The 23,398-nt window shown below is 42.5% G+C and overlaps 1 protein-coding gene across 2 annotated transcripts; it reads left to right on the forward strand.

Moving 5' to 3' along the window:
- The first annotated feature begins 648 nt into the window (after window positions 1–648).
- On the forward strand, window positions 649–21,680 carry bicdl1 (BICD family like cargo adaptor 1). Of its 2 annotated transcripts, XR_015719834.1 has the most exons (11): window positions 649–1,469; window positions 2,295–2,510; window positions 10,716–10,832; window positions 13,968–14,114; window positions 14,521–14,700; window positions 14,817–15,035; window positions 16,780–16,923; window positions 17,403–17,533; window positions 18,619–18,739; window positions 20,223–20,340; window positions 21,320–21,440. XR_015719834.1 is itself a non-coding variant. In XM_087848954.1 (10 exons), the coding sequence occupies exons 1-10, from the start codon at window positions 1,077–1,079 to the stop codon at window positions 21,494–21,496; spliced, it is 1,845 nt and encodes a 614-aa protein (XP_087705080.1). In that variant the 5' UTR covers window positions 649–1,076; the 3' UTR covers window positions 21,497–21,680. The 2 variants fall into 2 exon arrangements, 1 of the variants encoding a protein (XP_087705080.1); XM_087848954.1 differs by lacking the exon at window positions 20,223–20,340 and having other exon boundaries at window positions 21,320–21,680.
- The last annotated feature ends 1,718 nt before the right edge of the window (window positions 21,681–23,398 follow it).

Below are 23,398 nucleotides of genomic sequence, written 5' to 3' on the forward strand. Positions count from 1 at the left end.
GCCCACAGTGATATAAACAGAGTAATACAACAGAGTGACCAGAGTAGTACAAACGGTAACGTACAAGGTATTATACACAAGGTAATATAAAAGTAAAACTTTACTTTTATGTTATCTGGAAAAAGAGCTATATATTAACACTAGGGCCTATAAATAACTGATGTTTATTTAAACTCTAGGTTTTTTTGGGCCCTGCGGTTGTAGTTTTTTTTTTTAACCTTTTCTTTGTTTTTATTTGCCTTTTGTTCATTTACATAAATCCATGTTTACCAGCCTATTTATTTGGACCAAGCGATCAAGTTGAAAGATTCTTTTTTAAAAAATCGTGAAAGCTTAAGTTTAAATTAATCAATGTAAAAAAAAAGTTGTATTTTTTTTTGTTGTTGTTTTTAAGTGCCCGCTTATGTAGGTGTAGGTGTAGGTTTTAGGCTCCTGCACTACTGAAGGCAGCACAGTGTTTTCATTTTATCCCTTCACGTGTTCATTTACTGGATGTCACAGATGTGTGTGTGAAGCACCAAAATATGGCGCTATCATTTTCAGCCAATCGGCTGCTCGTTTGTAACAGGTTTCAGCTGGCGTCACGGCCGTGGCGGGAACGCGCATTAGGAAAGGAAGGAGGTTGAGAGGCATCGGGATCGCGCTTATCATGTTTGGCTGCTAAGTTCCTCCGGTGTGGAGGCCGATCATTATGGGGGATCCAGGACCCCGAGACGGGATGGACCCTGACCGACCGACGGCTGCGAAGAATTCACTGAGGCGGTTCATACCGGGATAAAGATATTTTGTTGTGAGCAATCATAAACAAGCAGTCAGTGAGCTGCAGAGGAGGCGGTGTTTGCTGGGATTCAATCAGAGCCACCGTTGCGGCTGGTAGGTTAACGAGGAGAGGGGGACGTGAGGAAATTGGGAAGGCAGCACTTTTTAAACACCACGGGATCCAAAGAGCGACGATAATGGATGAATTGTTGATTAGAAGCCGGCCCGGTCAGCCCAACACAGTCGGAGCAGGGTGGGTTCATCCGGTGTGAAATCAGTCGGCTGTAATCTGTTGGCCTCTCCTCCGCCGGGCGGCGATGTCCGCGTTCTGCCTAGACCTGCAGACGTCTGCCGTGGTTTCAGCACCACTGGAGCTGGACAGCGACTGCATGGAGTCCCGGGGTAGCCCCACCGCTCAGGAGCCCGGCGGCTTTCAGGGTCATCCGCTGCGGCACGCCGGTTCCGGAGGCCTCGGGATGGCCTTGGAGGAGGAACTGGCCATGCTTACCGGGGAGCGGGGAGGTGAGGAGCAGCTGTCAGACCCAGACACGCCTGCGGTGGGGCATAACGCAGAATTGCTGTCGCTCTTTCGCCAAAAGGAAAAAGACTTGGTTTTAGCTGCTAAACTCGGCAAAGCGTTGCTGGAGAGAAACCAAGACTTGACCAAGCAATATGAGAAAATGCACAAAGATCTCAACGAGAAATTGGAGGTAATCTAAAGAAAGTACGCCTGATAAGTTTTAATTCAAGTATGGTTTTGGTTTGTGTCAACTTTAGGCCTTGTTTGGAAACAAACTCAGCAACAAATGCTGCCTGCACACTTGCAAGTTCTGTCATTGTACACAATGTGCTCCAAGTCTAGTTATAGTATACAGTGTAGATAGGCATGCTGCTCAGTCCAGTCTATGGCTAAAGTGACCAGCACAGCATTCACTATAAACTCATCATGTTTACAATGAAGGCTTAACAGCTGATCTTTTGTTCTTGTTGTTTTCCAAATGTTTCGAACAACCAGGCACATGGGCAGAGAAAAAACAAATCACATGAAAAAACACAGGGACTAATCCTGGCCTAGTGTATCTGCTGTACATCTGTTCATCCCTTTGATCCACATTTATCCTCAGAGAAGCTGAGCCCTAACATCTCCTTATCATTGATGTTGTTTCATTTTTTTTTGGCAGTGCTTGATGTTGTTTTGTTTTGAGTCTATGTGATACCTCTTTTTTGTGATTGCTTGATCCTAGGACCATAACAGCTGGCAGCTGCTGGTGGTGCAATGCACATCTGTCCACTGCAAACTGCAGAAAAAATACCTGTTCAGTGGATTCAACTGGTGTTTCCAGTCTCAACTTTTTTTTGTTTGTTTTTTAACCACCAATACTCTAATGTGTTTGCCCAAGACAGATTTACTTTCTCAGTCCATAGAACCACCAGTATTTGTCATTGTCAAACCCCCAATAGTCTTTTTTGGTACTTGTGTTTAAAGTTAAGGGTTTTAAACATGGTGACCTCTTCTTCTTGTCAACATAATGCAGCACCTGGAGCAAGAGAAGCATGAGCTGCGACGGCGTCTGGAAAGCCGGGAGGGGGAATGGGAGGGCCGGGTGGCCGAGCTGGAGACGGATGTCCAGCAGCTGCAGGGCGAGCTGGAGCGACAGCAAGTCCAGCTGAAAGAAGCTGACAGGGACAAGACCAAGGCCATCAGCGAGCTCTCAGAACAGAACCACAGACTGCTGGAGCAACTCAGTAGGGTGAGGAATGCTTCAGCCCGTGTGCTTGTGTGCATGTTTGTGCTTCAAATGTGTTGCTTCAGGCTCCCTGGGCCACTCTCAAGGAAGATTTAATTAGTCTGGGCTTTGACTCATCAAATCACATGGTCTTAAAGCCGCTGTAAATGCCCTTCCACCCCACCGAGAAACACGACTCACAGAAATGCCAGTATGTGCATCTGTGTATCTGAATAAGTGTTTCTCCCTGGCCTGGCTTCAGGGCCAGTGAGGCCACAACTCAGTTTGCCTGGCTGATATGACATAAGGTGCTCAGCCAAGTGAGGATTCATCACCCCTCAGGATGGATCCATCTTTATTCAGCCCATCTCTCTCTGACTTCACCTGAATTATGCTAACTCATCAATATAAAAGTGTAGCTTCCAGGTCTTAAGCGGAATAATTTAGAACGATTGGACTGCACACTTATGCAATAGCGCTCTGCATATTGACAGGTAATTTGAGTGCAGTTATTATGACTGGCACAGTAGAAAAGGTCTCATAGCAGATCTCCAGACAGACACATTACAGTAGATGAGCACTCAGATGTATAATAAAGCAGCGATCGGGGTCACCATGAAAGCTTCAGGCTCTATCCTTGTTGGATATACTGGAAACACATTAGGGTAAACTGAGTCTGACAGCAGGTGGAGACTGACAGAAGTGAGAATGCTAATGTTTGTAGCCAGAGCTGATTAAGCCTTCCTAAGGAGCTCAGTACAACACCTCAATCTGTTCAATCAACATCAAAACAAGCAGCCTCTATTCAGACCGAGTGCACACTTAATTGCTCTATTAGAGTGTCCTTTTATTCACACTGTTCACCTCTGTGATAATTGCACTGCCACTTAATAAACAACGGTTTAATATTATTTATGTTCTGCTTGGTGGTTAAAGGTCATCGTATTTAATAACAGATGTCATAGGAATGCTGTGCTTTCACAGACCAGAATGCTGCTTGTGTTTGTGGCTAGATTTGGTGGTCAAAGGAGCTTGCAAAGAAAAGCGTCTGGACTTCTTTAAGTTACTTGAAGACGTTTCACCTCTCATCCGAGAGGCTTCTTCAGTTCTAAGGTCAAATGGTGGAGAGTCCCAGATATAACCCTAGTGGGAGTGTCCCCCCACAGAGGGACAAAAGGACCCCCTGATGTTCCTCTAATCGCCTGAGCCAAGGTGTGGAACTGGGTGTGGGTCCCAATCAGCCAGAGTTTCGGGTGGGTTCATTGTGAAACCTGCAAGCTCCTTTGACTACGATGACCTGGATGACTGAGAACCTTCACAGACATATCGCTAGATTTGGTGGCTTGTGGTGTGCCCTGTTCCTTTGCACATGAAATTTAATTGCCCCCTCCCAGAATTGAATTGTCATATCAGTGTAACCGTGGGTGGAGATCATGGGGGTACGGTGGAGGCCAGATCCCCCGTTCTTTGTGTCGTCTACCTTAATGCATTATCTAGTATGATATTTAGCAATGTAACAATATGCCCAGAAGTCCTTTTGTGCTAATTATAGCCGATGAACAACTATATATTCTACATGTTGAAAAAATCGACTCCCCCTCATATGCCTAACAGTGGCTTGGTCCACTTTCTGTCTCCTTTATAACTTTAAAAGTGACCTTTAAACAACGGACCTGTGAAGCATCATTCGTTTCATACGCTGCATTTCCTAAGATCCAGTACCTCGCTGTTAAATCAGTGTCGCTGCCATCACTTCTTACAGGCCAGCTATGTGTTAGAGTTCATGTTTATGGAGGCTGGAAATCTGTCAAGTGGTATGGTTTTATATTTATTTCAGACAGAGTTTTATGATTTTTTTTTTTTACTCTTGAAACGCCCCTGATCCTGCTCGTCTCGCACGTGAGAGAAACATACAGCACCTGTCAGGCTAGTGTAACAACTTGACTGGTGTCACGTAGCTTTACGGTGGGTGCTGAAGCTACAATTTAAGGTGCCCCAAGGCCCCTGTACAGAACAACTGACAGGCCTGTACAGGTGCTTCGATAATGCCGTCACTACTGCCTCTGATGACACTCAGGATTGTGCTTGTTTCCTCTCCTGGGAGAAGATATGATCTGCTCCCAGGCACATGGGAAAGGCCCAGTGCAGTTGATTTTTAACCCACACTTTTCCCCCTCATCTTCATCAGGTTAAATCAGCCTCCTGAGCTGTTTTGCTCCAACACCGCGATCGCATTGCAATCAAAGGGCGGTGCTGGGCAAGTCAGTTACTGTGGATTGCAGCAAAAGTAGACACTTAGAATAATTAAACTGGATTTATTTCACTGAAATCCTGGCATGGGAAACTATGAAGATATTCCCAGAAGTGGTCTGTGTTATGTTTTGAGGAGGACAGCAGATTTTGTGGTCTCAGGGAAATTCATGAGAACAAATTGACTGCATCGATCCAGATCTCATGATTGAGGGTGCTGGGCAGACAGAGGAAGACCTACTGGTTAGTAAAAATAATGAGGTCAGCCACAGTGCTCCCACCATCTCACTTTATTCTTTCTTCTTTGCGTCTTTCTTCTTTTTCTTTCTCTTTCTGTCTGGGCTCATTACTAAGCAATGGCCTGTGACTAAGTAATATTAGCTGTTTACATGTCTGGATGAATGGAGGGAGTGTAAGGCTACCCCGAGGAAACTGTGCAGTAGTAAAGCCACAAAAGGCCTTTCATTTTCATCTGACCTGTTTCTTGTAATGGTTAGATTTTCTAGTGAAACAGATTCATAATAAAAGTAGATCTATATGTTGTCCTATTAACCCTGTTAAATAAGTTGGCTAAGTGATAACTAGCTTGTCACTGTTGCGTAAGCCATGCCTCCTAAAAATCACAATGAAGCACGTCTACTAATTGTTTTCAATCATGTTGCTGATTTCTAAAAAAAAAAAAAAAAAAAAAAAAGTTGGGATGCTGTGCAATCATCATTCATTTTTAATTGAAGACATGCCAGATGTCGCAACTGAGAAATTAGATTATATTTCAAAATTTTTCATTTCATTCTGACATAACGTTTGAAAACAGTTGGGACAGTGACACATTTCACTGTGTTGCATCACTTGTTTTACTAAGGTACAGTTGGAAAACTGAAAAGTTGGATTTTGGAAACAAATGCAAAAGTCTAGCGTGCAGGTGGGCGGGCACAGCTCACAAACTATTATTTTTGTTTAGTTTTCATTGTGGAGCCATGTGATTGGATGATGTGCACAATGGTTAATGTGTGGACGGCAGATGTCTCTCTAAACCCTGTGTATAATAAACAGCACTTATGGTGTCTTTGCAAACATGCAAGCCACCTGTGACATCGAGCACAGTAACTAATGGACTCTTCTACTGGAATTGATGGTGGGATTTGATCACTGTGCTGGTGACAAGCAAGACAGTTCCTTAATAGGCCTAAATGGGCCTGCGTGTTTTTGGTTTTTTGTAGTGCTTTAAATTGCATTTGTGAGCTGTTACTTCACTTATTGCACTATTTGTTATGATGAGACAGAGTTTTTCCTCAGAAATAACTGTTCAAACGATAAAGACGAACAGTGTAAAATATACTGTGCAGTATTGTGGTCACTTAATGTCAAAGAGAAAGTTACATGTTACAGCAGGGCTGGTCATCCAGTTCTAAAGGTCTAATAACACACACAGGTTCAGTACATACTCCTTATAAGGAAGCACAGTATGTCTCTTGACTATCAGTAAGCTGCAAACTGTCCTTGTGACTTATCATAGAGCTTAAATTTCCAGTACCATCAGCAGATAGTCAGGTCATAGTATTCCCAAAGCCTCCACCCACACATTGAGATCTCACCAAATACCCCCCCCCCCCCCCCCTCCCGAACAAACAAACAAACAAAAAACAAACAAATAAAAATCCAAGATATAATATTTTCCTAGTCGTCAATGCACTAAAATGTCTGAGTTTCTACATTTGATAAGCTATATTTGTACTGGCCATTCTTGTTTACATTTTACATAGCCTTGCACCTTTTCCTGGAAAAGTGTTATACATCACTGCACAAACAAGTGGACCAGACACAACGCCACGGAAAATCCAGCCTTGTCTCTAATTCAATCACAGAGATCAAAATCAGACCTGTTTGGCAATAAAGCATAAATATATGGATTTACAAAATGTAGAAGCAATTAAAAAAAGTAATAGAGAAATCATTAGCATTAATTATATTTGCAGGTTTATTTTAGCTTTTATTTCTCTGGTGAATCACATTAAGGTCAATTTGTGAATTGATCTCAGCTTTTTTAGACAGTTATTTTTTTTAAATGCTAAATATTTCATGATTTATGCTTTTATTTATACATTTGCCCATTAAAAAGTCTGTTTATGTAAAATGGCCAGCTTTTCAGAGGAAGTAAAACCTACAGGCAAATACAAGAAAACAGTGTTATGCTCTTTTAACAACACAGGGATCAGCTCTTAACAGGCTCTTTTCATTTGGCTCCAGTGAGATGACCTTGACAAGCCAGGGCACTTCATAGGAAGTGATGTAAGTCATGGGGTAAGATACGGTCCTGAAGGGATTAGCTATAATCCAAGCTAATAGCCTTGCTATATGCATTAAGTCAGGAACCAAAACAACTTCAATCCATACTCTACTTAATTAATAACAGCAGCAGGTAACGGTGGTATTTGAGCAAAGAAGATCATAAAAATAGTCCCCTCCTTCATGGCTTTCTTCGGTCTGGGCACTATATTTGTGTGTATGTGTTTTGAATGAGTCCAGATCTGACTATTAATGCTATATGTTATTTCAGTGCACTCAGAGAAAATAGGCTGTCATTGATTCAGGAGGTGTGTGCTTGTTTCCGTGGGTCTGGAGTGTCAGGGCAGCCAATCTCATCGGGCTTAATCTGATCAGAGCGAACAAGCAGGAAAAGGGACCTTTCTGTAATTACATTACCACACAGGCTGGGAGAAAGCAGAGGGTGCCCTGACTCTGCCAAAAAAAGCGTCACGCTTTATGTTTGGGGTCAATTCTACTTCCCTCAACATTCAGAGTTTACTTAAGGAAACTCTGAACGTTGTGTTTGATTCATTTGAGGCTGTACAGGAGGAGTCAGTGCAATTTTTTTCCTCATCGCTTACTTAAATTTACCTGTCAGGTTAGTTCAAACCTTACATTTATAAACTCCAGCCAGTGCTGCTCATCTGTCCATCCGTTTGCTGACACTATATGGAGCAGTTGCTGGAGCACCTATAAGATCTGCTGTCGCACTCACGTATTGTCACGTGGGATTTGTTATGCAACTGTTTAAGACGGAGGGTTCCTCCTTCCATGCAAGGAACGGCGCTCTGAGAAAGAGAATGCGGAAAATACCACAAGTACTGAGACCCCAAGTCGCAGCTCCGCCAATCCCACTTCTCTGCGGTTGCTATGACAACCAGAGTGACATGCAAATTGAAACCCTCTGTGTTGTTACCATGGGAATGTGCTCTACAGAATGGCACAAGGATACAGATAGTTTGATGCCAGCTTGTGTCACCCAAGACCCCTGATGCACCTGAATCGGGTCAGAAAGCCCCAAACAGCATCAGCAGCAGTGACTCTCCTCCTCTTCCTCCTGCCACCTTTGGAAAAGCGAATGTCACGTATTTACCGGAAGTGATGTCCAGAGTAAAGAGGCTTTACAGTAACACGTCTCTCTGCTCAGCCCTACTTTGGTGCCCTGGATTCAGTCGCAGCAGTCTGATTTCTTTTCCCCCCAGTTTGTCCTGTCATGTTGATAATACTTGATCTGGAATCTGAGGAGTTTATGCACAGATTAAGTGACTGTTTGGAACTTCACGGTCGACTCTGCGGTTTGCCCAAAACGATTTCAATCTGTCAGCTTGTTGGGCCAGTGGGTCAGATGTCACATTGGCCTGCTTGTCACACTGGCTCCTGCTACCTGTCCCTGTTTTCCACTCAAAGACAACGGCACTATGTAGTGTTCATCCAGATAAGTACATCTGGGCTTCTTGACTGAACTAATCAGATCAGACTGTCAAGTATTTGTATGTTTTCCTTTTTCTCAGCAAGTTTTTTGGAATGACATATCCCATACCTGCATTTACATTGTTTGAAAAAGGTGTCCTTTTGTGTTATTTCAGAAAACATGACTGTAGTTTGTCAAAGGTTTACAAAGAGTCAACTACATTGACTACCCAACCAACAAACACTTGTTGAACAACATGTTAAAAGGACAATTATTACAGTCTAATTAATGACAAACTATGACAAAAAATTCTCTAGTTGAAGGAACGTGTAGATTAGAGGTAACAAACATAAGGAAACGCACACACACCTGAGCAGCCCTGAAATATGAATGAAACCACTCAGTTCAGGAAAGAGAAACACGTGTTACGAGGGGGGAAAACTCCATGGAAATCACATTTAGCCGACAAAACATCCATGAATCTTTGGTGTTTGGGATATAACTTGGAGTTTTTCATCTCTCTGCTTTCCCAAGTTATATACATCCATCGTTGATTCTTGTTTATATGCTTTGTGTAAAAAGTAAAAAGAAGGTTTTCCACACCATATTTTTTTGATTCATAAAAGCTCATTCGGCTCCTTTATTACAGCATGGCACACAAAGCATGCTTGTTTTCAATTCTGTGTTTAAGTACCAGGTGCAAAGCTGACACATGAATAATTAGACCTATAAAAACTAAAGTTATTGCTTAGTCATCACTTAGTCATCACTGCTCTGCCAAGTAGTTCATGCGATTGGTTCAGTTTATCTACTTGTTGGTAGGATTACTCAAAAAGTTAAGAGATGGGGCTTGTTCAGCTTAGAAGTGATTAACTTTTAGAGTTAGTTGGGACCTGAATCATGTTTGCAAATATATCACAAATTTATCTGGATCCAGAGATTATTCTAGACCATCAGTACCACAATGTTTTCTGAAGGAAAGCTTAACTTTCACTTTTCAACTTGTTTTTACTTTTTGCCCTTCTGATGTAAACATTATTGACTTGTTCTAAAAGAATAACATATAGCAACCCCTGTTTTCATTATTTAATCCAGGTCATATGCATGCAGGGAAGGATTTGATTGTCCATGAGGCGCTAAGTTCTGTAAATCAGGATTTTTTTTAGTGCTTCATGATGGATTGAAGTGGATGATAAACTGATTTATTTAAAGGTAAATAGGCCTTTGCAGGTAAGCAGTAGAAACGTGAGTAGTCATGGTGCTTACACTGTGTTGTTAGGTGCTGTTCAGAGTGGAGCCCCAGAAATGGTCACAATGGCAGCCTGTCTTTAGAGACTTCCCAAAGAACACTGACACCACAAACAGTGCTGCTTTACAAACAGAAGTGAACTAAAATGGCCTGATGCATGTACAGCCCAGCTGTTGAGCCCTTTCATCTCTCTGTGAGCGCCTCAAAAAGCTGCAGCAGCGTGTAGTGCCATCTAGAGGCTTTTATTGATATTGATGCAATAAGTCATCCTCACTTTCATTCAACACTCGGTGATTAAAAGGCAACAAAAATAAGGAAATATAAACGGACTTCCTGCTTCTAGTTTGTTTTTCTTTTGTTAGTCCATTTACTCAATTTTCAGTATCTCCTGAGAGAGATAAATTATGCTTTTTAGGATTTTGCTGTTGCCATGGCAGTGATGATAATGCAAAATGTAGCTTCCTGAGTGCAGCTTTATGCTAATGATGCACAGCCTGGCTCTGTGTGGTCTGATCCCACCTGTCCAATAAGCTCTAGTGATGCACTAAGGCTGCTGCTGCTGCTTCACTGGATTGCACAAATAGCGAGCAGATCATTTCCGTTGTTTGAGGCTTTTAGCAAGGGCCATGACTTGTGGGTGAATTTGTGCTTTTAGAGAACCAGCTATTAAATGCACCATTTACCAAAACAGACTAGGGAGGGCTGATTTACAGCACGTCAGTGTCACTAACACAGTGTGAGTGCAAACTGAACAGCAATGTGTTTGAGTGTCTGCATGTGTTAGCCTCCAATGAGTCACCATGGGGGAGAAAAGACAAAAGAGTTGCAGTGCCAGTATTCTAATTTAAGTTATCAAGTTCTGCAACACGTTAACATTGATTTTTAATGCCAGTATTACCACGAACAACGCTTACATGAGCAACGTTTTACAGTGCTAAATTGTATTCTTTCAAACTAAAAGCCGGCCTCTTTTAAGCTCAGTTTCTGTCCTTCCCTTTCTGTCTTTGTCCAGGCTGCAGAGGTGGAGAGGCAGCTGTCCACTCAGGTCCATTCATTACGGGATGACTTCAGGGAGAAGAGTGTGTCCACACGCCAGCACATGACACGACTAGAGACTCTACAGGCTGAGGTCAGTCTTGTGTGCATCCCGTCTACTTTATACATAACTTCATAACAAGTACAGTTGATTGAACATGCACAAAGTGAGAAAACTCCTCCTAAAGCTGACTAGAACTTCTAACAGGAACATTTATCTTAGGTACTTAAGAGTTAAAAAATCATGGTGCCTAGTAGAAGCAATTTAAGTCATTTCTAGTTACCAAGAACTGTACAATTCTATAAGCTGGTCTGTTCAGATACTTCATTTTGTCCACAACCATGTAATACACTGTTTTTGACAGGCCCAGGTCAAGTAAGGCAAGTTATACACTTACCAGAAATGTTGGATTTTGCACTTACATTTAAAATGCATTATGCCAGTCACCACTTATCTAAAAAATGTTATACTGAAGATGGCGCTTTAATACGCACCAGCGCCAAACTATGCCACATGCATGTCACATTAACATCAATGGTTGATTTAAAAAGGAAAGAAAATCTGCATGGCTAGGCTAAGATTGCTAATCTGGACAGCTAAACTAAAATAGCTAATCTAGCTAAAATAGCTAGTGTGGACATTGCCCTTGGATGCTGACGATATTCTGCTGGCTGGAAACTATCGCAAACATACACGCAGCTATTTGAATATTTCACATTTTCACTATTTCTTTACTTACAGTGCACTGCATGAAGTCATTCTTGTCAGAGATACACTCACAGGGCACTTCATTAGGTACAACTTGCTAGTTCCCTTTTGATTCAGAGCTGCTTCAATTCTTTGTGGCACAGATTCAAAATGATGCTGGGACCATTCCTCAGAGAATTTGGTCCATATTGACATCATAGCGTCACACAGTTGCAGCAGGTTTGTCAATCCTGTTCCACCGCAATCCCAATTTACTCTATTGGATTGTGATTTGGTGACAGCAAAGGTCATTTAAGTACAGCCAACCAGTTTGAGATCATTTGAGTTTTGTGACATACTCTGACCTTTAATGGATGGACGGGGTCAGGAACAATACTCAAGTAGGCTTTGGCATATAATTAATACTCCATTTGTAATAGGAGTAATTCATAAAAGGGGCTAAAATGTGCCAAGAAAATATCCCCACACCATTAAACCACCAGTACCAGCTTGACCTGCTGATTCACGACAGGATGGATCCATACCTTCATGTTATTTACTCTAAATTCCAACCCTACCATCCGAACGTTGCAGCAGAAATCAGGACTCATCAGACCGGGCAACATTTTTCCAGTCATGTCCAATTTTGGTGAGCCAGTGTGAATTGTAGCCTCACTTTCCTATTTTTAGTTAACAAAACAGATACCTGGTGTGGTCTTCTGTTGCTGTAACTCATCTGCTTCAAGGTTTGACAAGCTGTAAGTCAGCGATGCTCTCATCCTTCCCTTAGCCTCAGCCTAAAGCAGCTTTCCACTGACATGGGATATCAGCAAGAAATTGCTCATTTATTGGGATTTTCCCAGTAGGGTTTTTGAAATATTTAGACCATGTAGACCAGGGAGTGTATATAAGAAAACAGCCTCTAAAGTGAAACCACTGCGTGTCTCACCTGAGGCTTTACCTAGGGCTTTGTTATGAGTTACAGCACAGTCTATGGTCCATCTTTTATTTAGTTAGTATAGCGAGTTCAAACATTTAAGTGGGAGACTCGAGATGCATCATTAGTTTTAATTGTAATCGATCGCGAGGTAGGTAAGTATAAATGTTGCTGTTTATCTGACATCCGGTCCCCTCACTTTGCTTGCCTAATGATGATGACTTTAAAGAGTCAGTATGCCATTATCTTGCAATTACCACCTGTAGCCACAGTGTCCACTTGTTCAATAAAAGACACAGTCTTGCTTTAAAGTCTCCACTAATGATGAAAAGAAAAAGAAAAGTCTTTCTTCCTTTAATAAATTATTTTTTTCTCAGGGGATGATCTTCCCTTTGAACTCGAGGCACTTGTGTGATTTCTTTCCTTTCTTCTTTATCTTTTTCGCCTTTCTCACCATTTCCCATTCCCCTCACCCTCCTTCCTTCTTGGTTGGAGCAGCAAGGGCTAGAAGTGAGTGGTTCCCCTGCACCGTCTCTCAGCCTGACTGCATGCTGCATGTGACACACTGTAAAACAGCAGGAACAGCGAAGGCGCTGATATTCGCTTTGATTTTTGCAATTGCCTGTCATGTGTCTTGATGATGGGGCAAAATGCTGACTCTTTTCACCTTTATAGTATGTAATATGTTATGTGCGCAGCATTTTTGCCGATCCCTGTTTCCGAGGCCAAGCTTGGATACTTTTTTTTTTGTTTTTATCAGAGCATGAGCTGTGTTGTGATGTCAGTTGTGCCATATGTGAATGGATATGTCCTCTACGTCAGTGCTGTAAGAGTTCAGGTTGTTCCGCAGCTTCTCTTCAAAGCCAGGGAGAAAACACCCAGACTGCAGAGCCTGTGCTATAATTGGGAGAAAAGGCTCCTGCTCTATATTTAGAGATACTGCAATGTCTGGGTGCTCCCCTTATTCCAATGCTTTGCCTTTATATGACATGTTCTTGATGACTAATGGCTTTTTGGCCTGTTAGGATGAAAGCAGAGACTATCGCAGAACCCAAAATATCCAGAACCTGATCATGTAGATGCACATGTGCCAGTAAAAACAACTGTTCTGCATGAAAGCTCCCTGTGCTGCGAAGTAGGTTATCAGATGTAGGTCAGAAGCAGGAGGGATAAAAATGAGCAGAGCTGATGTTTGTTTAATGGGCAAAGCTGCTCAGGCAGCTGCAAGGGAAGACAATTCATGAAGTCTATCTTGTGTCTTCAATATAAGGCCATTACCCAAGCACGGTAAGCAGTACACTGCTATGAAACTTTGCTTAGATGCTAAAGCATCACCAAAACATTCCTGAAGACGAGGGTGGCGACCAATGCAGACACCCGTGCTAGGCAACGAACATTCTTTAGGCCAGTGGGAGTGCTTTTAATCTTGTGCAAGAGCCCAGCTTCCCTCACAGGCAGGGAAAAAACAATATGCAGCCTTTAATCAGGTCCATAGCTGCCCATTTGTTTGCGATCGACCAGGAAATCTGAGCAATGCTTGGATTCTAAACGTAACGCCTGCTTCCCACAGCGCAGGGTCTAACTGTCACTGTTTGAAATGCTAGATTAAGATGCTGTCAGAACGGAAGATGGAGTCGGAGCACCAAGTGCACGCCATGCTCGAGGAGAACGAGTTGCTGCAGAATACTGTGGATGAGCTCCGGGAGAGGACGCTGGTGCTGGAGAAGCAGTGTCACGAGAAGGACCTCCAGGTACGGACACATAAATGAAGCTTCGGGGAATAATTGCTACCTACATTATTTCTATTATTATTATTACAAATGATTAGAGTGGTTTTAGATTATTTTGCTTTCCCTTCTTTTCTTTCATATCTAGCTATTACGTCAGTGTATAAACAAGTAATCCCTGTGAGTTTTTAAGTGCATAGCCAACCAGAAAAAGTTACTTAAAAGAAGGAGAAAGTGAGGTAAAACGGCTTGTTTCAGACAGAGGAGGAGCTGATGAACTCCACTAAGGTTCAGTATTGCATAAATAACAATGATTTTGAACTATCTATCATCCAGAGCTACTCTAATATAGCCCAAGTATAAAAATATAGAGTTGGAAATGAGATGAATGCCACTGTTAAGTCTTAGTTAACTCCTCTCTCGTGTCCAGTTGCGGCAGAGCCAGCTGGAGCTGCTGGAGGTTCAGGTGTCCCACAGGCAGCTGGCCGCTAGGTTGGAGGAGCTGACGGAGGAGCACAGCCTCCAAACTCTGACCCCCCATCCTTCCAGCCTGCTGTGTGAGATAGAGCAAAGTATGGAGCAGGAGGAGCAGGAGCAGGAGAGGGAGCAGGTAGCGATGTTTATGACTGCCTGATCGTATCCACAGTCAGTTTGTTTAAACTCGCTGTGAGCATCAGGAGTGTTGGTGACTAATATCTAAACTATCTTGTCTTGTTGATCAATCAGCTACGTCTTCAGCTATGGGAGGCCTACTGTGAAGTTCGCTCACTTTGCTCTCATCTGCGGGGAAACGATGTCACGGATTCAGCGCTGTCCACTGACTCCTCCATGGACGAGTCCTCTGAGACTTCCTCAGCCAAGGATGTGCCTACTGGGAGCCTCCACACCAGCTTGCTAGAGCTACGGAGGCTCACTCAGAATCTGCTAGATGGCAATGAGTCTACGGTAATGAGCAACAAGCTGGCAGTCAGCATTGTTGCTGTTAGACTAATATTAGGTGTTACCTGAAAAAGTGAGATAATGACTAATTTTGGACTACCAGTAATTTTTGGCGATTTCAAAAGAAGAACTATTTATGTAGTACTGTACACGGCAATACAGCATCTTATTTTCTGTGTGACAAAAGTCTTGAGCCACCGCTTGTTCTCATCAATAGTTCTCCAGGCTTTTCAGAGGAATACTTCTTTAGTTTGCTAAGCCACCTAACACTGACCTGTGAATCATTCAAGCATAAGAAAGGTACACAAGGAAGGAACCAGTGTTGTGACTACACACAACAGACAAAGAATTCCATTTTAAATTTTATCTTTAGGCCCTTTGGTGCTAGCAGTCTGTCACAGAAACATTTGTTATAACTATTAGATGAAACTTGGCACTTGGTGTGCAGTGTGTCCTAAAAAAATCTGAGGAAACCGGATAAGTGGAAGTGGTGGGCCTAAGCCAGCTTTGTCCAACTCCAGGCCTCAAGGGCCGGTGTCCTGGAGGTTTTAGATAGCACCCTGGGTCAACACACCTGAATCAAATGATTAGTTCATTACCAGGAGAACTTCAAAACATGTTGAGGAGGTAATTTAGCCATTTAAATCAGCTGTGTTGGATCAAGGACACATCTAAAACCTGCAGGACACCGGCCCTCGAGGCCTGGAGTTGGACACCCCTGGCCTAAGCTATCTGCAGAAGTTGGGCAGTGTCCCAGAGTCACATCCTTCAGAAACAGGAAAGACCTGAGAGACGCTGTTCACTGAAGCCCCATCAGAAATGGTCTCAGGCTACGTCCACACGTACCCGGGTATTTTTGAAAACGCAGATTTTTCTATGCGTTTGCACCTTTCGTCCACACGTAAACGGCGTTTTCGGTCACTGAAAACGGAGATTTTTAAAAACTCCGGCCAGGGTGGATATTTTCTAAAACTCAGTTTTTGCATTTACGTGTGGACGAGAAAAACGGAGAAAACACAGAAAACGCAGCGTCAAAGGTGTGCGCCTTTTTTGACGTCACACTGTGCGCCACGTTATTGTTTCGGTGAAATGAATTTCTACAATACTGTTACTGTTAATTGTTCTCTCTGCAGTGTTTAAATGCTTACATATACACACACAGTTACTGTCCCTCCACACATACGACTCGGTTCTGCTTCTATACCCCAGCTTTGTTTACTATTTCCCACCGAGGCTTCTAGACTTCTGATTGGCCAACATTTCTACACAGTTAGGAATATATCGCCACCTGCTGCTTTGGCATGTTCCTAACAGCGTTTTCCTTCATTTCTGCCTTTACGTGTGGACGGGATTATTTTTTAAAACAAAAACGGAAAATCTCAGTTTTCAAAAATACCCGTGTACGTGTGGACGTAGCCTCAGTTGAAGGGTAGCTGTCAGGAAGCCATACTTAGGGACGGGAAACAGTCTTATGGAGTCATTAATCTAAATTTGAAGTATTTGGTTCAAATTATCATCAGTGTGTATGGAGGAGGCCAGGAGAAAGGCACACTGAATGTCTACAGACTTTCCCACTACTCTGTTTTTATGTTAAACAGGCAATGCTCACCTCACTTTGTCTTTACAATATGTAATGCCAATTTTTAGCATTAAAGAAATCATCATCACTTTACACATGAGTTCCTTTCTCATAAAGCCGATACTGTCCACGGTAAGTCTTTGTTGTAACGTGTGTGCTTTGTGTGCAAAGGGCTCACGGCGTAGTGATGAGGAGGCTCTGGAGGAGCAGGTGAGGAAACTGGGAGAAGAGTTGCGGGAAGTCAGAGAGCTGCATGAGGTGGAGCAGGACAAAACACGCGGCAATGAAGAGGAGCTGCTGCAGCTGCACAACCAGGTAAAACAACCATGTGTGTGCATTATGTATGTGCATGTCAGTCAGAGATTTAGATAATAAATGTAGCTGAAGTCAAGATCCTTTCCTGTCTTTCTGGGGTAATAACGCTGCATTAAGGAGTTTATCATGTCTAACAAGAACACTGTGTTGATGTAGAGCAGCAGATGTAGTCCTCACCCTGTCGTGCATCAGTTTGAATTTGATGCATGCTTTTTCTAATGTGGGACATTGCTTCAACCTTGTTCAACCTTCTCTCTGCCAGGACAACTCACGCTCTCCTGTGGGTTTAAAATGCCGTCTTGCATGATTTAAATGACACAAGCTGCTCACGCACTCCATCATCTGCCGAACTAGGTCAAACAAATATTTCGTCCATGAGCACCATGTTGTCTAACTTTGCCATTAAACCGTGCACCCTGAATACATGGCCTCAATCTCACAGGGATGTTTCATTCGCATTCACTCTGCACGATCCACAGGTGGCGCTGCTCTCTGTAGAGATGCACTCTCTCCGAGAAGAGAACGAGCGAATGAGGACAATGGCTGATGTTCGAGAACCCAGCGAGCAGCTCCAGAGTGCGATCAGAGACCGAGACGATGCCATAGCTAAGTAAGACTGTGCGATTTCACAACTAGCTTAGTCCTTTATCACTACTTCAACAGGTGTTTGCACGGGTTTAGTAAGTTCATTTTGCTGTTGAAAAGATTAAAAGTTTTATCTTTTTACTGTATTTACATTAAATTTATGCCTCAGATCATCAAACAGTGCGACAGCGCTTGAATTTTTTTCAAGTTATAACATAATGAGATGTAAATATTTTCAGCCATCATTTCAGATTTTAATCATATGTTTGATAACTGAATTATCAAGTCTGTTAATCCCTAACCCTAAACCTTATTATTCTAGAGCAGGGGTCCCCAATCCCAGTCCACGAGCGCCAGTGTCCCTGCAGGGTTTAGATGTGTCCTTGATCCATCACAGCTGATTTAAATGGCTAAACTACCTCATCAACATGTCCTGCTGCTGACCCAGGGTGAGATGTAAAACCTGCAGGTACACCGGCCCTCGTGGACTGGGATTGGGGACCCCTGTTCTAGAGTCTAGATAGACGGAAAAAACAGTTTTAGACCAGCTGTCCCCAACCCCCGGGCCACGGATTGGTACCGGTCCGTGAGTCGTTTGGTGCCGGGCCACGAGAGTTGAGGCTCAGGTGTGAAATTTATGGTTTTCAGGGTTTTTAATCTTTTTTTTTTAATCGTTAACTCAGTTTTCCTGGGTCTTTTCCATGTATTATAAATAAATTTTCTTTTTTTTTATACCTACTGGTGCTGTGTTTTTTTTTTTCACGACACCTTAAAGGCAGGTCTGTGAAAATATTGTTGGACATAAACCGCCCCGTGGCGCTAAAAACATTGGGGACCGCTGTTCTAGACCATAATGTCATGATCTAGAACTGTGACATACATGCTGACAAAGTGCTCTTATCCATATAAACTCTGCTGCTTGTGCAAGTACAAATTGATACAGCATATATTCAACATAACTGTGAGGTTTGCTGCAAGAAGTCAACTTATTTTGTCACTGAGTAATGACTGATTTGTGTGGCAAAGTGCCAGAGCTGACTTTGTGCGTGGCCTTCATTCATATTGTTGTGTGTGTGTGTCTGTGTGTGTGTCTGTGTGTGTGTCTTGCAGGAAGAAAGCGGTAGAAATGGAGCTGGCCAAATGTAAAATAGACATCATGTCTCTGAACAGCCAGCTGTTGGACGCCATCCAGCAGAAGCTCAATTTGTCGCAGCAGCTGGAGGCTTGGCAGGTGGGTCAAAGGCTATATTCAGCATTTTTTTTTTTTTTTGGAACAGCTCATTTTAAAAACATAAGTTACGTAAATGCCAACGCAATAAAAGATGAAGTGCGACTAAATTAGGTTCGGACAACTATAAATACACTTATACATGAATAAAATGCGTCTAGCTGCTAGAACAGTTTGTCCATCCCCCCTGTCTTCGCTGTAGCTTGTGTCAGTCTGTTACCTTGCAGCCACTCACAGCCTCTGTGTATTCAAACATAGCTACTCACTTTACTGCCGAGGGAGAGTGTCCGTTTCTCGTCTGTGATGGACAAAAGTAAAGGAACATTACAGTGCTGTGTAAAAGTCTTGAGCCAATATTTATTTATTTTTTGCTTCTAAGGAGCCAGAATTTCTGGTAATTTTTTAAAGTGGTCTCAAGGAAAAGTTCTCCAGGACTTTTAAAGGTTTTAACACTGAGCCATGAAACAGTCAAGCATTAAAAAAGCACCTAACTCAAGGGAGGAACCAGTGGTATCTTCAAATAACAGACAACCTGGTGAAGACTGAATTTTAAATGTTATCTTTAGGAACTTTGTAACTTGCAGTCTGTTACAACCCTCCTTTAAACTTCAGGCTATCAGAAAGTGTCTGAAAGTCATGTCCTTAAGATATCAGAAAAACATCCAGCAAAGACCTGACACAGGACCTGAGGGATCTGGCATCTGGCCCTTCAGTTGATTCATCTACTGTTTGATGAAGTGTTGTACGGGTGGAGGGTAGCTGTCAAGAAGCCATTCTTACAGAAGGGAAACGGGGAGAAAAGACTCTGGTAAATTACACAAGAACTGGACTGAAAATCAGTGGCAACAGGTCTTATCGAGTGATGAATCCGAATTTGAAATTTTTGGTCCAATTCATTATCAATAGACAACTTAAAGAAATTAATAATGGATTGCATTTATATAGCGCTATTCCGGGACCCCTCAAAGCGCTTTACAGTTCCACTATTCATTCACTTTCACATTCATACACTGGTGAAGGCAAGCTACAGTTGTAGCCACAGCTGCCCTGGGGCAGACTGACAGAGGCAAGGCTGCCATATTGCGCCATTGGCCCCTCTGGCCAACACCAGTAGGCGGTAGGTGAAGTATCTTGCCCAAGGACACAACGACCGAGACTGTCCGAGCCGGGGCTCGAACCGGCAACCTTCCGATTACAAGACGAACACCCAACTCTTGAGCCACGATCGCCCCAATCGAAATTAGAAGATTTAGATTTTGTGTGACATTTTGAACATTCAAGCTGTGTTGAAGAATAAAGTCAGTGATATTGACTTTCAAGATTGTGTTTCAATAAATTTCTACCCCCACCCACAAAGGGTGACTCAACACTTTCACACAGTACTGTGTTAGACTTTTTGCTTGAACATATTGTGTGTGCGTGTTCCCTCCCCATCCCCTTTATCTGTAACAAGCTGCTCTTTCCTCTCTCTCCTCCCTACCCACAGTTTGCCTCCTCAGGGCTCTTTACTGTTTGGCTCTTGTGGTTTCTGATCTAGTGGCCTTTCTCAGCGTCTGTACCACCCCTTCTCCCCTGTGGTACCCACCCCCCCTCCTGCCTTAGAGGTGAGCCGGGCAGTGCCATCTCGCCGTTTAACCTCGCACCAACTAAACCAGCCACCGCTGAGCCATTCCATGCCAAGAGAAATGCCCATTTCAGCTCTTTTTTCCCTCCCCATCTGAAACCATTAACCAGCACAGAGAACCATCTAAACCCACCACCTCCTCTCTTACCACCTGTTTGTGTCCTCTCTGCTTTCACTTGCATATGCCGGTCCACTGGTCAGCTTACCTGTTGAGAGAACACCCCTTTCAGAAGTGCAGGTCACAATATTTGAATTGTGTATGGTTATATTTTTGCTACTGTATGTCGGTGACATTAGGGGATAAATTAAATTATGGTTGTTTTTTTTTTCCAGGTACCCAGAGTCAGTCTGACATCACAATTGGTTTCCACTTTCTTAAACAGCTTGTTAGTGCCCTCTGGTGGCTTTATACCTCAACAACAACAACCAAGAATGAATCTGGCATCAGATTCAAAGTGTTTGGTGCAGTTCAGAACAGTGGACTCTTACACAATGTGCCAAAATTATGCTTGTTTTATTCTTTTTTTTTTTTCAATCCTTTACTTTGTTTAGTGAATTACTTAATAAGTTTAAATTCCCGTGCCTCGCAAAAATGATTTAAATAATGTATTCTGAGGGGAAACTACTTTTTGTCAAGACTTTACAGTGTAGTAAGGTTCGTATGATCTAGAATAGAATCGAATAATACAATAGAATAATCCTTTAATTGTCCCACAAGGGGAAATTTGGTTGTATCAGCAGCAAAACAAAAAACACACATATACAAAAAAGAACAGGACACAGAACAGAAAAATCTACCACAGGTGAAAGGTAATGGTGGTGTTTCTATAATTACTATCCAACAGGTAACTTGTTCAGTGGGTCCAATGTTTCCAGAAGTGCTTGTAACATCTCACCGCACGCCATCTCCACATGACCTTTCCTTCTTGTCATTCACTCATTTACCTTTCTGCTTTTAGGATGATATGCACAGAGTGATTGACCAGCAGCTGATGGACAAGCACCAGGACGAGTGGCGCGCAGCCCCTACATCTCTGTCGGGGTCGTCCGTAACCCACAGGGGTCAGTCCTCAAGAAGAGCTCAGCGTTTCTCCGACCGGGACAAGAGACTTTTCTCTTTTTTCAAAAAGAACTGAACCCTATCATGCTGGCCCTGAGCACAGACGACAGACGCAGACGGACGAGGTGCAGGACAAGGAGGGTAGTGGCATCACAATACAGGGGGTAAAAACACAGCCAAAGACAGGCAGTGGCACATGCACACTGAGGTTTTTTGTTTTGTTTTGGGTTTTTTTTTTTTTTTTTGGGGGGGGGGGGGTCATTTTGCACTTTATCTGTCCCATTATTATTCTCCTAGTGATTAATTGGTGACTGCTGACAGTGAGTGAAATGTTGAGAACTTCCCCAGAGGCTTTGGCTTAAGGCCCCTCACATAGAAAGCTATTGATCTTACAGAGCATGAACAGGGTCATGAAATGTACCTCCAGAAGGGGAGGTTTCCTTGTAGTGCCTAAAACTATCTCTACTACCCCACTGCCAACTCTGTAGAGAAAGAAGACTATTTATTAACTCTTACTGTATGCATCCCAGTTAGCGGGCCAAGGAGTCTGGGGAAAGACGGGCAGATACGTGGGACCAAGCAGGATCACGAAGAAAAGATGAGGATAGTTGGAGAAAGCTATAAGTCTATAATACTATAAGACATGACAGAATATGATTGCTATCCTCTAGGTACAGAGTAACAATGCTCCAGTCAGCCCATGTGATCTCTCAGGTTTATTCATTTGTTCAGGGGAACATGAGGCCTGATGTATCAGGAATATAGAGTGTTGTTTACTTGGCTTAAGTGAGTGGGGGGGGAGCCCCATCATTTATAGCCCCACATCCAAACACTCAGAGTAAGAAGATATCTCTACAGGGGTATCACAAATATATACATACTATTAAAGCTGCACTAAGCAATATTTTTATAGAAACAAATAGCTTAACGTTTGTTTGCTTTTTCTCATTAAATCCACCAAGACATCACTATCTTTATTCCATTATTTTGATTCCAACTTTTTTGGCCCTGAAATTTATTTGGCACAAAGAAACGTATTTTTAAAACGATTGCTAATGCTACAGTCCATTGCCCAATGGATCAGTGAACCATAGACTTTATAGAAAATTCTGGACTCTATAGTTTTGAAACTTCAATTTAAGCATTTTGGCCACTGCATGTTGTGTTTTTGGAGCCAGAGCTTGGATCAGAGGCTGGAGTGCTAAGTCATGCTAGCATGATTAGCAAACTGCGTTGATAAGCTAATTAGTGCTAAGTAGCATTAAGAACATACCAGAAATTCATTAACCAAAACTCCAGCAGATGTTCTGTATGGCACGGCTGCCGTATATATTTTCAGAAGATTCTACTTTAAAAAGTTCAAAAAGAAAAGAAACCACATATATGGTGTTTAGTTCAATTTAGCAGAGGTGAAGCCTAGTAGCTATACAGCTTCTAGCTAGCTGTTAGCACACCTGCTAGTCAAAAGGTCTACACCCAAGTTTTTAGCCTTGGGTTTATACCCTAATGGAAGAGTTAATTATAAGGCTGTAAACATAGATTTTAACATCCATGTTAACATGAGACTTTAGGGGAATCACTCACTTTTGGAGCCATCGTTAAGTGACTGCTGCAGGCGTTTTCAGCTCTAGGGATGTGGTCATGTTGCCAAACAACTTTAATAAAATGTGACATTATGTGTTTTTGAAGTATTTGCAGATAGTTCCATTTGCAACAGTTGGTTTAGTTTTAAAGAAATTATTTTTCCATTGAAAGCAGGAGAAGAAACTCAAATCCTAAGTTGTTGGGGTTTTTTTGTATAATGCAACCAACACTCTCCGACAACTCTCCAGCCTACCATTTACCTGTTGTACTTTACAACACTTTTTTCGGGTTAGTGTAAGTTTCTAGCTTCCTAACCCAAAAAGAAAAGGATCATAATATTTGTATTATATTAAGAGAATATCTGAATTGCGTGAATGTGTAATGATCTGTGTTA

The sequence above is a fragment of the Neolamprologus brichardi genome, chromosome 12 (assembly GCF_056152115.1).
Source record: "Neolamprologus brichardi isolate AB-2024 chromosome 12, ASM5615211v1, whole genome shotgun sequence".
Classification (NCBI taxonomy): Eukaryota; Metazoa; Chordata; class Actinopteri; order Cichliformes; family Cichlidae; genus Neolamprologus; species Neolamprologus brichardi.